The 18,548-nt window shown below is 28.2% G+C and overlaps 1 protein-coding gene across 3 annotated transcripts in view; it reads right to left on the bottom strand.

The window, feature by feature from the left end:
- LOC111625502 (patronin-like) overlaps positions 1-18,548 on the bottom strand; it is a 95,084-nt gene that overhangs the window by 4,858 nt on the left and 71,678 nt on the right. The window contains exons 2-13 of one of the 3 annotated variants that reach the window (XM_023368652.1): positions 17,439-17,524; positions 15,259-15,412; positions 14,839-15,025; positions 13,334-13,591; positions 13,104-13,251; positions 12,992-13,035; positions 9,803-9,899; positions 7,097-9,734; positions 4,737-4,864; positions 4,406-4,588; positions 2,535-2,620; positions 87-1,106 (exon numbers count right to left, since the gene is read on the bottom strand). In XM_023368652.1, coding sequence (XP_023224420.1) covers positions 718-1,106; positions 2,535-2,620; positions 4,406-4,588; positions 4,737-4,864; positions 7,097-9,734; positions 9,803-9,899; positions 12,992-13,035; positions 13,104-13,251; positions 13,334-13,591; positions 14,839-15,025; positions 15,259-15,412; positions 17,439-17,524 — 4,398 coding nt within the window. In that variant the 3' untranslated portion in view covers positions 87-717. Of the gene's footprint in view, positions 1-86; positions 1,107-2,534; positions 2,621-4,405; positions 4,589-4,736; positions 4,865-7,096; positions 9,735-9,802; positions 9,900-12,991; positions 13,036-13,103; positions 13,252-13,333; positions 13,592-14,838; positions 15,026-15,258; positions 15,413-17,438; positions 17,525-18,548 lie in introns of those variants that run through there. The other 2 variants (XM_023368653.1, XM_023368654.1) reach the window with 2 other exon arrangements.

Genomic DNA, 18,548 nt, shown 5'->3' with positions numbered 1-18,548 from the left:
ATATTTACAATTTCATGACAATTCTTAACTTCTGAAAATTTCAATTTGGAATGAATTGTGTGCTATCAGTTGTTATTTTTATTCAAAGATCAAAATATAACAAAAATGTGAATTAAAAACAAATCTTCTATACATTTAAGTTAATTAGGCTATACCGTATATTTCTGCAGATAAGATGACCTTCAGATAAGACGAAGTATAAATTTTCATCAAAGTTTTATAGTTTTAGCATATATCTGTCCTATAAGTCAACCCCCAAGTTATCAGTGGCCTATGAATTTAGTTTAGATCAGCAATTGTCATCTAGATAATAATACTGTATAGCGTATACAGAATTATATCCTATTTGTAACTTTTCAAATGAACAAATTTAATTTTCTTGCATCTGGCAGCACTGCCTTGCTAGTGTTGCAAACATTAACATTGATTTGAGCATTTGGGTAATGACCTTGACTATTCAAAAAACGTATGGGCTATTCTATTTTGTGGACATACCCTACGCTCTACTAGTAAATACGATTTTTCCATTTTTTTATAATGATTTTAATTTATATAAATTTCAATCTAATTTTTTTGTATCTGCCCTATAGGACAACCCTGGATTATGGAGGCCTTTTTTTATGATTCAACTATCATCTTATCTGCAGAAATATATGGAAATTTAATGATTGAGAATAATTTAACCTTCTCTGTGTTGAAATCTGTATATATAATAATTTAATCTAATAAAATAAAATTTATACAAACCTCTAATACTCTCTTTTTCGTTTCATTATTAACAGCACCAGCTAATACAGTATTTATTGCATTTACTATAATTCCCCTATTTGATTTAGTTGTTGGTTTGACAAATAGTTTTGGACCTGTATATTCTGCTGCTGTAACAGATGATGTAGTTGAGTTGGTATCTGATGCACCGTCACTTGGAGGTCCAGAACCTTTATATCGTGCACTGAGTAAGTTCAAAGGTAGAGGTGGGTGGCCCGGAAAGTGACCACCCGACTGTGTAGGTGACAGAAGATTACGAGAAGTGCCACCGGCCGATTTACGTGGGGAAGGGATATCCAAACTGTGAACTGAAGCTGTATCGTCATGATAATTATTTCCTACAAAAAATTAGAATAATAAATTCAATTCTGCTATATTCAAGTTTATAATAAATAAGTGAAAATTAGTATATTTAGATTTTTTTATTAAGTCAAAATTTATTACTGACACTGAATTAGTATTAATTTTGCATACTAATAGAAGAAAATTAAGTTATTTGTTTTCCTTTTTATTTTGTTTTGAAGTTATATTTATATATTCCAAAAGTTGAAATATATTTTAACTTTTAATTAAAAAAAATTTTTCAATTGACATTTTATTTCACAGTTTTTAATAAAATAACTATATATAAAATATTATTTAAATTTCAATCTTTAGAAATGAGATTGCATTTAAATAGTCTGTCTACAGAAAGAATCAACTTGAATATTAACCAATGAGCATCAAGCCATAGATATACGCTATAAAAAAATTAACACAATTAACATAAAAATCATTCTGCCATCTAGTGAGAGAAAATAAAATTCACACATTTCCTGACATATTAAGCAAAAAGTGCTGATTGGTTTAACTGAAGCAACATCATGTGTGATGTTGCTTTCAAGTCAATTCTTTCCATAGAAAAATTATAACAGACTGTTAATTCTTTTTATTAAAAAATATATTATTAACAAAACAGTCATTGTATCATACTTTGACATTTATATATGTTTTAAGTTTTCATAAACAGAATCTAATGTCTGAATGCTTTATCCTGAGATAAACAACCTATATGATCAATTGAACTTCTTAGCCTACTTAATTTGAATGGATCCTTATCTCTATTTATTAACCATTAACATTAATGATTACTATTCTGGGCTATTCCTTTGAGTTCCGATTCCCCTCCACCCTTCTTTTTGGAAAGTCAATGTCACAATCTTCAAGAATTTGCCTTCTTTGAAGAAATTCATGTAGTAAAATGTTAATATAAACATTATGACTGTTTATGTGATATCAAACACAAAGATAAGAAATAAATTTGGTAAAAATTATAAGATAATTAGAAAAAGAAAAAAAAATGTATGAAAAAAACATTAGGCAAAAATATTACATACATACATACAAAATATACACAACATAATGATACCTATTTTATTGTATTTTATATATATATATTTATATCAATTTTTCAAAGATAAACTATGTAGGGAAGAAATAACAAACTATAAATCTAGTATTGACTGGAAGAGATTGTCTCCACCTCTCACATGTCTAACTGTTCTTTTTTGCTATCAGTAATAATATATATAGTACAGTAAATATATATTTAAATAAAAAATGGTTTAATAACATCTTTTGCATTATTTTTTAATTAAATATGAAACTTTTGTTTAATTAAATAAGTGACTCAATTCATTTATTAGTGAATTTTTTTACAAAGTATCTGCATTAAATAATCAATAATTTTGCAAAAAAACAAAATATTGAATCAAACAAATGTTTACCTGTTCCTAAGTTGGATGCAAGTGAATCATGACTACCACTACCCACATGGATTGATTTTGGTCTTGGTCTGGTTGCTGATGCTGATCTATATTAATGCAAACAAACTAATTTTAATAATATATTAACTTTTTTCTACTTGTTATTTATAAATATTCAATTATAAAATGTTTGAAAAAACTAGTAGTATATATAACTATTTTAATCAAGCTGATTTAATCTTGATTATTTGAACTGATTCTTCTTCTAATCTTATGACTTTATTATTTCAGTTAATATAAAGATCACGGTGAAAAACACATACTGTAAATTTTTTTTACAATTCTTTTTATTGATATGGAGATTTCCTGTTGTTACAAATTTTGCAGTTTATTTCAGATTGTTTACATTATCAGCTGCTGCCATTTTTACACTATCAATGTACTGTGAAAAGTGATCAAACAGCTATTCCATTTATTGCAGAAAGAAAAATAACACACTACTGGCTTCTAAATATAAATATTATCCTATAGTAGTTTTCTGTAGTAATCATGCCTACAGGCAAGATTTCTACAAACATTCCAGGTTCAAGGACATGTATTTAGTTCATCCATATCATCTCAGTCAATAACTCTCCTGCTATTATCCTTGGATATAATTTTAAATGCAACAGAAACAAACAAGAATTGTTTCACTTATGATAGCAACTATAAAATATGGAAATTTCAAATACAAATACCAAATACAAAATTTCCATATTTTATAGCAAAGACAACTATTAAGTCAACAATGTGAAATGCCATAGCAAGTGGAAAAAATCCCCACTGTTGTCAGGTGCATATCAAAGCATATTAATTTATTTAAACATAGTATAAACATTTTTAAATATGTAATTTTAACAATATCTTCTGTAAGTCCATAGTTTAATGAATTGATTCTTTTCATATAAAATATAAAAATGAATGTATGTCTGTCTGTCCTTCATGCATTACTACACCATTTATCCGATTGCAATGAAACTTTGGGAAGTTGTTTAATATACTCCTGCGAAGGTTTCTGACATAGTACAATTGCCATTAAACTTTGGGAAATTGTTTAATACACTCCTGCGAAGGTTTCTAACATAATACATTTATCCTATGACAGATGGCACACATGTATACGAGCATTTCAGCATGGTTAGGAGTTGAAACTTGAAATTTGGTACACAGTTAGGGTACGTCATGAGAACACACACTAACAAGGGATTTTTTTTTAAATTCCCCGCTGCACCTGCGGGGAAAGGGACAGGATTAAGGCTTCGACAATGGAAGTGTTAAGAGAAAGCAACATGCAAGATTTACAGGTGCAGATGCGGTCTTTTGCGTTAAATAGAACATAATTTTAGACCCATCTAAAAATTTTCTAATTAGTCTGGAAACAGGGGAACCTAATTCTTGCATTCTGTGAAAATGGGTAAGATTGGCTGTAATGTAATAATCTTAATCTTTGCTATTGTTACTTTTTGCCCAAGCAATGCAGGGCTTATCTGCTAGTTTCATATAAAATACTTGTAAATTGCTAAAAAATATGGAAATTTCAAATACAAATACAAAATTTCCATATTTTATAGCAGTTGACAAGTATGCAAATAAGATTTGATGTATCAGAAAATATGCTTGCTTTTAATGATTTATATAAAAGTTAATATTAGTTGCTAATATAGAAATGTTCAATTTATACAGATTTTCTACATAACTAATTATTTAATTTCATAAAAACAGATTATGTATGTATGTATTATATATACAGTTCTATTTGAAGAAGTAATTTCCATAATATATTGATACATAGTTCTGCACAAAATTTTTATGTTGGATTTTTTTCATTAAATAACAATTTATTTTAAATTTACCTTGTTTTTGGCCTTGTGAGAGTGCCTGTCCTACTATTAGAAACATTATATTCTTTTGAAGCTGAACCTCCACCTTCTTTTTCTTCTGCTTCTTGAGCCTTTCTATGACGATATTGTTCTAAAATCATTTGTCTTCTTAATTTTTCTTCCTCCTTCTTCCTTTCTTGTATTTCTTTCTTCATTCTTTTAAAGTATAAAATATTATTATTTTAATGTTGTGATTTTAATAAAATCTTTTAATTTTTATTAAAATGATTTAAACTAAATAACAAATTATATAAATCCTTTATAATTATAGAAATTGGAATAAATTTGGTGTTTAATAGAATACCTTTCTTGTTCTCTTTGCCAGGCATATTCTTGTTCTTTTTTGATTCGCTTTGATTCTTGTTCAGCTCTTCGTCGTAATGACATCATCATAATCATCTCTTTTCTTCTTGCCATTTCAAGTTCAGCATCCTTTGTATTAAATTAATATTTAATTTAAAATAATGTAAACACACTCTTGATATTTTAAATTATATTCAATAATTATGAAAATCATATCCATTGAAAAAAATAAACATGCTAAATATTTCTTGTATCACTAAATATAATTTCATAGTACAGTATTCATATTTGTAAGATTTGAAAATTTGCAATAGGAAACACACTGTCCCGTTTAAGTATAATTAAAACAAATTGAAGCAATGGTAATTATTCTTTTAATACTGTTTAAAATTTAATATTAGTCCTAAAATAAAAGTTCTGATTATCATAAAAAATTATTAAATATCACACTACTTATCAAAGGATTATAAGTAATTTATTTCAGTTTTGAACAGATATGTAAATTAACTTTGTCTATTAAACAATAAAAATTAAAACTATTAAGTAATAAGAAAACAAAGTACATCTTGTACAAGTTGTACACAGTAAGATATTTGTTTAAAAAAATAATACATAAAGTGTGGAGTTTATACTAAACTATTCAAAAATGGTCAAATCTTCATTAAAATCTAAAATTTCATTACAATTATAAACAATCAAACTGATTATATCATTTGAACAATGCTGCCAAATTAAATGATAAGGATTTTTGTACACCTTTATAAGAAATTTTTCAAGTAATTTTGTTTAAGTTAAAATTTCAAAACCAGATTTTATTTGTTTCTTCTAATTCAATGTCATGACTTGGTGAATTTATCGACATTTTATTTCTTAAAATAAATAAGCTAACATTTATTTTTGATTTTTTTCTAAATTTCTCTAACAAACTAGACAGTATTTTTTTGCATTCTCATGATTGTCTATCTCAACAATATTTAAAAATTGCTTTATGTATCCTTATTCAATATATCATTTAAATTATTTGTAACTGTCATACAATAAAATGCTTGGAAAAAATTATTTATTTTCTAAATTATTAATTTAAAGAAAATAATAATATTTCCCCTCACAAATGATTATCTCATTTCATATTTTCTTTCTGAACATTTTCAAACTTTATAGAATGATTAACAGAACAAAAACTTAAGGAAGAAAAAGAAAAAAAAAAGCTGTAAGCCAATCTATTCCAGTGATTTTTGGATGACATCAACTATATGCAAATAAAGTTTATTCTGAAATTTCAGAAAGATGAATAACTCAAAAATGGAAATAAATCAAACACTGATGGAAATAAATACTTAAGAAAAAAATCAATGAAATATGTAGTGTTTGAAATACTGTTACTGCTGTATAAAAATTGTAAACTTCAACATAGTATCATAAATGACTACTTTCAATCCACAAATGCAATCTCCCAAGGATCACTAGACTAAAAGATGCTTAAATATTGGAAATAATATTTAATTTATATTTTTTGGTTAAAAGTAGAATTAAAATTTATTTATTTTTTTTTTTGCAGTATACTTTCTAAAAATGTAGCAACTACTTTGAAACAAAATAAAAATATGTTAAAATAATAACTACTTAACAACAGTAATAGTACAAATTAGCATAGAAGATTTTGTAATGATGAAAATATTATTACACAGCATGACTCCCTTCATAAACTGTAAGCTGTATTAAATAAAATGCATAGCATACATTTATATATTTATGGAAGGATCAGAAAATGGATAAATTTGATTTTTATCTTCTGTTCCTACAAAAATTTCTCTCAACGTTGCTATTCTTTATCTATTCATTTTTCATAAAATTGACATTGTTAATTTTATGAAATAGTAAAATTATTAAGATGTAATTTTATGAAAACCATTTCATTTATAATTAGCATGATTTACAGCTGTTTATAGCACATTCCTACTCATTGGACTATATTATTTTCACTGGAATAATTAAAATTTATATAAATATAATTTTTAATATAGATTAAATTTCCATTAATAATTTACACCAATACACTTTTCATCTATTAACAATACATTTCCAATCATCTTTAAAAGATTCAAAACTAAACATATTTTTAATTTTAATAATGTAAATTATATTTGTGTAAAATGAAATACAGTATGTGGAATATCTTTTACTGGAAGTGATTTTGTTTCACAGCCTGTACAAATAAAAATAAATCTACCAAAATTTCAATTATTTCTATGCCTGTCATAATTTTATCTGGATTTAAAAAATGCCAACTATTTGTAGTCAATTATTTTATAATCAAATTACATTTATAAATATTTTTATATAAAACAAAAAATTACTCACTGGATTAGGACTGACAAAATCAGCTCCTATAACAAACCCTACACCAGGTTGATTGTTAGCTTCAGCATTTTGTTGTCCTGGAGATGTTTTAACTGATTCAGTTGAAGGTGACGTAGTATCACCTGTACCAGATGAACCCTGAGGTGAATCATTATATGTAGTTTCTTTATGACCATTTGCTGCTTCTATTTCTGCCCTCCTCTGTTGTTGTCTTGCTTTCACTTGACGTGGCCGAAGTTTTGGTTTTGGTTTACGAGGCTGATTGTCATCAAAGGATATATAAAAACCTTTATCATTTTCTCCCGTATCATTTGATGCCTGAGTAGATGGTTGACTATTTTGATCTGCTTCATTAGGAGGAGGAGGAGGAGGAGGCGACTCTCCCCTATTTGGAGGAGGAGAAGTAATTTTTGGTTTTGATATACGAAAGGTTTTACCTAAAACAGGTTTATTAGGAGGTGATGATGATAATTTTGCAGATCCAACAGGTCTGCCAAATTCATCAGTTACATTTGGAGCAGCATTATTATCATCATCTTGTGCAAATGAATTATTTCCTAAAGCTTTTTCAAACTGTTGCTTAATCATTTCTCCTTGACTTCTTGTAAATGTAGGATAAGACTGATATTGAGAAGTAGGTGGCATAGACATTGGATGTGTTGGTTCTTGCTGAAGGTGGAAAGGATGTGAAGAATTCTGAGGATAGTTGTGAACTGGCTGTGGAATTGAGGGTGTTGTATACATCATACTTTTATATTGATCCTGAGGTATATTTTGTAAACTGCTATAACTATGACTGGGCATATTAGCATATTGACTGTATCCATATTGATTTAAAGAAACATTTTCCATTGGTCCATTGTGATACATTGAATGAGGTTGAGAAGGTGGTTGTGACTGTGGTTGGGTTTGAGATAACCTGTAATCATATGTTGAATACATATCTGATCTTGAAGGATGTAAAGTAAATCCTTGGTGACTATTTTCTATAAAAGGAGCAGCAGATGGTGGTCTTTGATCATATTGTTGAGTTTGCATAGGAATTGAATGACCTGTCATCATTTGTGGTTCAACAGAGGAAGGTCGCATTACAGGTGGTGCTGTTTGCCATTGTTGTCTTTGAGGAGGTTGTTCGGGAATATGTGTAACTGCATGACCCCACTGTCCTCTACGTGGAGAAGTAGGGGTATCTGATAAATGAGTATATTGCTGGTTTCTCCATGGACTCTGATTTACAGGTAAAGATTCATCCTGAGTCCTTCCTTGCTGATTATGAAGGAAAAATTTTTCTTCTTGTTGAGATTGTGATGGATAAGTATTCATCATTTTTTGAATCATGTCCTGTTGACTAGAAAGATTCGCAATATCAGTCTGCAGATCTGTTAGGCTATTATTTAATTGCTCTATGGAAGTTTGGAATTCTTCTACATTCATATCCAATTGTCCACTTTTAGAAATATTTTCTTTTTGTAATTTATCACTTGATCCATTTTGTAAAAGCCACTGTTTTTTTACTAAATTTAAATCTTCAGCAATATCTTGAATTGATTCTTGCACTACTGGCACTGCAGCTAAATCGACTTCAGTTTCTGCCACTGGTAATTCTTTTTCTGCATTACTATCAGGTGTACTAGCTTCTGATACTGTACCTTTTGTTACTGCCTGTAGGAATGCAGCTTTGCCTAGCCTCTGACGCTGATGTCTCCAAATATTTTCAATGCGTTTCTTTTCTTTCTCAATCTTTTTTCTTCTTTCTTCTAATTTTAATCTTATATTGTACATTTGAGACTGTATTGATGCATCACTCTCAGCTACATTACTTCTGGAATAAGAATTTGATTTATTAGAAGAATCTTGTTCATCTTGATTTTTTTCTGTAGAGTCTGAGCCTAATGGATTTGATTTTGCAGGTGGCTTATTATTACTATTCATATTGTTTGTTTGCATATAAACTATATTAATAGCATTACTTGGACTTTTCTTTAATTTACACAAATCAGCAAAACTAGTAGTTAAACCTTTTAAATGTTTTACTTCTTCATAAAGATTATCATATGGATCTGCAATCTCCAACACTGCTTTTTCTTTATCATAAACACTATCATTGATATCTGTAATAACTCTCTTATCATGCCAACTTTTCTGATGTGGTATGACTTCATAAATATCATTTTCTTTAGGATATTCAGTACCTAACTGACTATAATAATCCTGCAATCCTGCTTTTACCTGTACATCATCACCATCATCATCTTCACTTCGTTGAATTATTTCTTCATATAAATTCTCATCTTCATGCTCATCAATTTCACCTTGATTATTTAATTCTGAATCTTGATGCTTAATATCAGTATTCCTATCATCTGTTCTAAAATCAACTTCAGATGGTCGAATATAATCTTCTCCTCTTTCCTGTCTTTTTGTGTCATGATTATTTTTTTCCTTTAACTTTTTTATATGAGTAGGCAGTAATGGTTCTCGAATCTGATCACTGTCTATAACACAGGTTGATTCTAAATGCAATGTAGATGGAGAAACATATCCTGTGCCATGATCACTTATTTTCTGATCTCCAAATTCATGTGTTGATGGAAGTTCATCTATAAAATAACCTGCTAATTCTTCATCTTCTTCTAATCTGCAATACAATATATAATACTTAAAATTTTCAAACACAAAAATAGATTATTTGATTAATATAAACACCTGTCAGTGGCTGGAATATCTTGAGGTTCATGTAAAGTCTTCCTGGAATCAGACATTGAGTTAATTCGCCTGATTTGGTTACTAGATAATTTTGAACCTGAAGAAAAGAAAATATTACAGTTACAAATGATAAGCCATAATTGAAATCATGCTTAAGCATAAAATAAATACATTCACTACAAAAGTTTTTCAGTTTATGCTATTCTATGTATCTAAGCATAATAATTTATTATTATTATTATTATTAAATACCTACTTTTCAATAAACATATATAATAGCAAACTAAAAATTATAAATAAATAAAATAACAATGTTGTCTTTTGGTGTTAAATTTAATGGTTTACACAAATATCATAATAGTTTGCAAAAAATTACAAAGTGCTTTTGATACATTCATTTACTATAAGTGCTTGTAATATTTTACTTACATAATCATAAAAATAATTATATAAAATACAAGCTGAATCAAGAATAAGAACAAAAGGTGTTATAAAATAAAATGGAAATTATTGCAAAATAAAAACATTTATTTATAATAATGTAGTCATGACTAAAATTTCTTTGACTTATTTATAATCAATCTAATCTAAAATAATAATAATAATAATAACTCTCCCACGGTCACCACCTGGTTATGGTGGGAGAGCCCAGTAATTTCACTGATCCATAGGGCAATGCAGGCTGGAGCACAAGCTCCTGGTAGGGACACTCATGCCAGTAAGGTCTATGGGGAAAAATGAAGCTAAGAGTAACCATACCCACATTCTGTGGAGATGTTTATAATGGTAGTAACCAGGTCTAATTGTGATACCAGCTCAGACGTTGCCCAGGTTAACAAGGTCCGTGTTTGTAGGTTAGGCAGAGGCTCATGTTTGAAAAATAGGCCACAGTCTCCCTTGGTTACCAGTAGCGAAAGCAGCAGTGGCCCAAGCATGGCTACTGCAATGCCATTGACAGTTGTGAAAAACCAACCTAGCTTTGGTGTTTCTGTGGCAATGCATCCACAGACCACAGAGACTGGAAAACCATGCAAATGGATGAAATGGACAATGGAAATGAATGTGTTTATCATCCATACTTACTATGCCATCACAAGACTTGAAACAAACATGACAGTGTACAGACAACAACTACACCATAGATTCACACAATATCCTCACCTCATTGTCACCAAACAAAGGGTTGTTGATCAAAAAAGAACAATTATACACAACAACCTTATCCCACAAACAACACTTGAACTTACCAAACAATAGATTGCTGATCAAGTACATCAACAGATGTTAACATTTAACATTAAATTAATGAAGATCATGTAACTTGCCAGGATAATCCAGCAACAAGCACTGATAATAGCGCACACACAACAATTACCACTAATGATACCAAAGATACTTCATCATCCATTTTAGAGTTAGTTAATATGCTCTCACTTATACTTCAAGAAACACTCACTAAATATACAATGTACTACATATCCCACACACAGACCATGTCTACAGTAGTAGGAAAAACACTAATTTATGTAAATGCTCACCTACTACCACACTACATCCATTCACAGTAGTAGACACTGTAGTGACACATCATGGACTGAAAATACAATCACACACAGAAACACACAAAACACAATTTTATCACAAGTCTGACTGGCAAAGAAGAATAGAAACACAAATAAATGACATTAGACAGCAATTAGGCAGGCTGACACAATACACTAAAAACAACATAACATCCAAATTAAAAAAACAAGTCAAAACTTTTTCAAGAAAATCAAAACACACTCATTACAGAATACATTGATACACTAAAACAAAAACTTGCAGCTAAAGCACACAGACTCAAATGATACAAAACATGTTTGCTACAAAAACAACAAAACAAATTATTTACAAACAATGAAAAACTCTTTTATAGACAAATTAGTACCAAAACAAACACTTGACACACCAACAGAAGAAGAACTCACAACTTATTGGAGTTATCTGTGCTGTTACACACTATACTGATGCAGGCTGGATTGAGGAGGAGAACAAAAACTTGCACAACACATCAACTATGCCGTGCTAAAATAAACATACACGACATCCGCTATGCTGCTAACAGAACACACCTGGTGTAGACAACATTCATAATTTCTGGTACAAAAAGTTTACATCACTGCACCAGGAACTAGCTAAACACCTAACATACATCATCATCAATCCATGAGACATGCCAAAATTTCTTACTCAGGGCATCACCTACATAAAACCTAAAAACAACAAAACAACAATACCACAAACCCCACACAATACAGACCACTGATATTTAATTTTTGTCTTGTTTTGGTTGCTATACCTTTACTCTGGTCTAGAATAGTACACAGCAACCAATGTCAACCAAGTATAACCCACTAAACCCAACACAATAATAATAATAATACAGTAGAGCCTCTAAAACTCGGCATTCGATAGCCTGGCACTCCGGATAACTCGGCCACACCCTGGCAGGGCAAAAAAATCCTTAGTTAATTAATTTTCATTATAGACAGCTTTATAAAAGTATAAAAGCTTTCATAAAGTATTTTTCTGAGGTCTGTCTTATCAGGTAAATTACTGTACACAGTGTATTCATTAATTTTCATTTTCATGTAGTAATGGCTCTATGCCTTCATAAAAGACGTACTTTTCCTTTGTTTAAGGGTATTTGGGCAGTTTATTCTCTGTTGTATTCTCAAGCAAACAATACATACAAGTACAGTACAATATTTTCTGAGGAAACACGCATACTTATCATTTTTTAACCCCATTCCCGAAAACCCGGCATTTTCACAACTCGGCCACCCTTCGGTCCACATTAGGTCGAGTTTTCGAGGCTCTACTGTAATAACAATGTATTCAATCTTTTTAGAGTAAACAATATTCATTATAAATATTTATCACTATTTATAGTCATATATTTTATTTTAATTCGTTTAAAAACTAATTTCCAGTGCCACTGTATCTATTTCTTCCCATGATAGAAAAACATTTGTGTTACTTTAAACTAAGTAAAGTTTGAGTATCCTTGATATAAACAAACTATCAGACTATAATTTGCTGTGTAGTTTTAAAATTTTCTAAAATAAATATTAATTTACTAAAATTAAACTAAACTAAAAATTTATTATTTATACTTTCATAAATATTTATCTTATTATTACCTACCTGTCATTTTCTCTCTCTGTTGCCAGTTTCCATTTGATTGGGGACTAGATTAAAACATATATTTTAATTCATTTAAGAGTATAATACATTAAATTTAGCACTGAATATTTACCTGGATCTATTAATATCTGGAAGACTAAAATTAGAACCACCAAAGGCACCCGATCTCAAGTCTGGAATTGGACTTTTTGTGTGACGAAATGAACGAGGTTTACTAATTACCTGAGGTGACTGTCCATTTTGACTTAAACGCTTTGGAGCTAAAAATTTTCAAGTTTCAAAATATAGATTTTAGTAAAAATATATACAATTTCTTTAAATGTCATTTGTTTTTATATTTACCTTCTAAAACAAGACTCTGTTCAATTTCTTCTCTTATACCTGGTCTGTTAACACATTTTGCTGGCCGAATTTCAAATAAATACATTAAATCAGCTATTAATGCTAATATATTCTGATGCACTGAGGAATGTAAATAGATGAAATCCTCCAGAGTGAGAAAGTGAATATCATGAGGAAGATATTCTTGACAAAATCTCTGGACTAATTGAAGATTATACACTGAATCTGCAAGACTAGGTGAATCGCTGAGACGAACATCTAATAAAAAAGTTTAAAAAGATGTTTTTTAATTTATTCTATCAAATTATTTTAAATAAATTTTAAAATAATAATGAAAATTCTTCATAATTTCAGACTATAATTTTCAAATTTATATTTCACAGTTTGTTTGTAGTGATGTATTATATGATAATACAGAATTTAAATTATTCTAACTAATAAAAAAAATTATTTGTATAATTCAAATTATACTAAACTGATGACTTAACATAATGCAGTCATTTGGATCCAGAAAATTGACTGTTGTAGATGAGACTGTGTTGTTTTGTTTTCATCACATGTAAGCAAGAATAAATCAGACTAACATTCAATAACTGTCGTATACACTACAAACTGTTTAACTGTAATGAAACATTGTTCAATGACATCCAGTGCATCTCAGCAGAATTGCTATATTTAACAGGAATAGACTATGAACTGGCCTTTAGACAATCCTTCTTGTCCATTTTGTTCTGGCTTTTTCCATATCAACACTCAAATGTTAAGCTGTGTTTATTCAGTAGCAAGTACAAAGAACAGGCATTGCCAACAAAATATTGCAAATTGAACCAATCAATTTTGAACTGTACTATTAACTGCGACTTTAACTCAGATGACTACAAATAAGATGAAATAAAACAGCAGATCTGAAGAGTTAAACAATAAATTGGAATCCACAGCTGTTAGCACTGTATATAGATGTCTATGTGTTTCTATTGAAGTATGTTATATTGAGCCAACATTAAATGTACAAAATTAATACACAAAAATATATTTTATAATTTATTCATTTCAAAAGCTTCCATTAATAACAATTTGCATTTACATACACATTTGTATACATATGTAACTTAAATATAATAGAGAGGTTGAGGCGCACGTTTTAAACGTATAAACGTGTACGTGTGACGTTCGGCGCCGCTTTCCCGTAAGCCTAAAAGTTTGACGATGGTGTTTGGATAGTCGGTGGAATCACGCTCGACATTCCAAACACCATCGTCAAACTTCTAGGCTTACAGGAAAGCGGCGCCGAACGTCACACGTACACGTTTACACGTTTAAAACGTGCGCCTCAACCTCTCTATTAATTTTTATATTAATCATCACAAATTATGTACACTTTATACTATTATTTGACTTTATTACATTGTGTCAATTAGAATTATTATAATCTTAAAATAAAGTTTTTATATACAATAATCAGACTAATTAAATAAAATATAAAATATCAACAAAAAATAATTTACCTTGCCAATTAAGATATCCAGGGCAATAAAAACACAGTAGAGCAGCTAGACAGCATCCATCACTTAGGTCATTCAAGTCTTGGGCAATCGGGATACAGGGCACTACATGTCGGTCAGTCTGAAGGAATGTGTGGTTATGTAGTGTAGGCTTACGACAGATGGCTGTACAGCATAGCCTGTAATCTTCCTACCAAATATAATTTACCCTCTATAAAGTCTAAGTAAAAGTATTACGTTTCTCAACACAACCCATGTCAGAATACGATTAATTCCTGACATTTTTTTGGTTTCTATATCTCCTTCATGTTACTTGCATTGAGTTGAAAATTACAAAACTAATAGGCTATGTGCAGTGAAAGACTACAAAAAGTATGATAATCCCCAGAGAATATTAAAATTTAAATGAAAATAAAACCATACCAGATTAACTTCTGTTTCACCAGGACTCCGATAAGAACCTAATTCTTCTTCAATTCTATGTCTCATCTTTACACAGGATTTATTAATCCAAAGTAAGGCTGCATGTTTTGCATCAATAGGTTTATCAATAGGTAACCTTATAACCGAAAACCTACTATTAAAAAAATTAAAAAACTAAAATTAATCTATCATAAAATAAAGTTTGTAGGAGAAATTATAAAATTACTAGAAGTTCAAAATTCCAACATTCTGATAAATATATCAAATATTTATATAGTTCTAAATATATAAATACTTCTAAAACAAATAAATATTTTTAAAAATAAATATTAAGTAAAATAAGGTATTTATAGATGAAATAAAATTTATCTAGAAATACCTTAATTTAACATCCTATAATAGACATTTGTTTCAAAATCTGTCTACTTTTTCTGGTCTCTTCTTGTAAGACTAATCTAGTTTCTGCAAATGTTGAAATGTGCATATAATTTAGCATCTGTCTAATGAAACTAAGCATTTTTTTGAAATGTCTAATATGGTGGCTCATGGGAGTGCTGTTGAAGGAGATCATATGGCATGCAATCCTAATATAATCATTTTGATTTTGTATAATGTTTTCATTACCACTGGCTTTGATAAAAACTAATATTTTTATTGCTTTACTCTGCTTGTTACATAAATCTCTGAGTTTAGCAATGGCTGTCAAAATGCCAAAATCCAGAATGTGGCATCTACAAGGTGGAGAAACAATCTTGATAATTCATTGAACTTTATAACTTTTTGACCATCCAAACATAAAATATAGTACATTATATTTTTTTAAAAAATTTTGAGGAGAAAATTCATCTAGAGATTGAGCTTTCAATGTGTTAAATTACAAAAATATGCAAAATTGACACTATACACAGTAACATCAATGGTGTAGTTTATGAACATTTGAAGAAACTGGTGAAAAAAATACATTAAACTGCAGATCATTGAATTGATTCTCTACTGTATTTTGTATGTATCTTTAAAATTTATTTGATATAAAACTCTGAAATCATACAGAAAAATAAGTTATTTTTCTAAAAAAATTTTCTTATATATAATTATATTACTATTCCAGCTATCAAACACACTAAAATTCTTTTACTTCACTATACTTAAATTATTTATTCACTTTATAATTACTCTTATAGATAATACTATACAATGAATTAATTGCAAATTGCTTAATAAATTTGCATTTACCAACTTTTTCACTGCATATTCTCAAAATAGATTAAAACAGAGTAAGTTTTAATCTATTATGATTTACAAAATTTTATGGAAATATATTTCTCAATTAAATTAATTAGGAAATATATTTGATTCTAAAATAAACTATAAAAACAAATCTAACCATCAAATAGTTCCAGAAATTTTTTAAAATAAACTCTGGGACCAATGGTAAAAACATTTACAAGCTGAAAGTAGCTTGAGTGGCCTCCATAACCAATAAATCCAATTGAGTATATAAACTTTTGATAAAATTCAATAGTAAAAACATTATAGAAAAATTTAGTTTTGAGATTATTATTATTAGTAAAAATTCTTTAATGACTAATATTTTTCATAGTTTCATGTATTAATGTTTTCAGACCTTTAAACTGAATCAATTATTTATTTATTACCAATAAACAATTCATCAACAACTATCTCATATACATGTAGAAAAATTTTAATTAAATTTAAATCAAAAGGGATTATCTTTTAAGCAATTAAATCTGCTAGTTAAATTAAATCTTTAATAATGAAATTTCCTAATTATTTTTTGGTCATTTCATTTTTTAAAATATTTGATGTTAATTTATACAAATAATAAGTTATTAAAATTTAAAAATGCATGCTAAAAATATTTTTTATCCATCTTTATAAATATAGAAAGTGCATAGTTAAGCATAATTGAAATAAACATGCATATTCAGAATTCTTAGACTTTTTCACATAGCATTTGAAAAGTAAAAATATGCTTAGGACAATAATTCTGATTTTAATTACAGAGCAAAAATTACATTTTTTCAGTTGTAATCATGCTATAATTATATTTAAGGTGTTAGTCTTCTTAAAATTTTACATTAATGACAAATCTTCCAATTTGTTGTTTGAATGTTTGGTTTTATTATACATATTATTAACTGAATAAAATAAATATTTACCTAATTACTTCCATTACTTTCTCGGGTATTAAAACTTCTTTTATATACAATGCCATTATACTTTCAATAACTGCCATATGTGCACTCTAAAATTTTAAACATTAAAAATGATTATATTAATATAAAATTCATGTTATTATTATTATTATACTTATTTATTTACTAAAAATTAAACAAGATAGAGAAAATATCATTTATTCTTAGTATGATTATATATTTTATTATCATCTCATTAACAATAATCTTATTAATTTAATAGATAAAAAACTTAACAAATATTTTGAATGGATGAATGATCTAGATATTTTACTACTATTAATTGAATTATATTAACCACATTTGATTCAGCAGATATTTTATTATAATACAAATATTTTCAGCTATAAAAAAAAATAATAATTATCTAAAAATAATTATAGTGACAACTGAATAACTAATTATTAAAACTGTTTGACAGAACAAGTAAAACTGAAATAAATTTTTAAAATATGTAAATAAATAAATGTAATGAAATATTATGAGATCTCACTCGACAGCATCAAAATTCTTAAAACAGAAAAAAATATTACTAAAAGAAAATTTTTTGAACACATTGAAATTATTAAACAAAATTAATAGAATAAATTTAAACACTGGCATTGTCATCAGTGAGATCTGGCAACCATTACTACCAAAATAAGAAGAGTCCATTTTAAGATGGCCTTCCCCTCCCTCTTTTAATCTGTTGTATCGTATAAAGTAACAGATTCCCTGATAAACATACAGTGAAAGCCTTTACACCTTGTTTCTAACCACTTTTTATTGATTTTAGGGGTTTTATGTTTTTACTACCTTTATTAGTCAATTTCTTACACATTTTAATCAAAATATTTTTATTTTTACAGGTTACCCTTTTATTACTTTTTAACATTTTATTACATTTATTTATTTACATATTTTTAAAATTTATTTCAGTTTTACTTGTTCTATCAAACGATTTTCATAATTAGTTATTCCAGTTGTCACTATAATTATTTTTAGATAATTTTTTGTTAATTTTGTGAGTTATGCATATGCTAAATATAAATAATTATTAAATACATTCTGTAATTTCTTATATAATTTTACCAA

The sequence above is a fragment of the Centruroides sculpturatus genome, unplaced genomic scaffold (assembly GCF_000671375.1).
Source record: "Centruroides sculpturatus isolate CEXI.00-Female unplaced genomic scaffold, Cexi_2.0 scaffold105, whole genome shotgun sequence".
Lineage (NCBI taxonomy): Eukaryota > Metazoa > Arthropoda > Arachnida > Scorpiones > Buthidae > Centruroides > Centruroides sculpturatus.
This window is presented reverse-complemented; position numbering and strand designations above follow the sequence as displayed.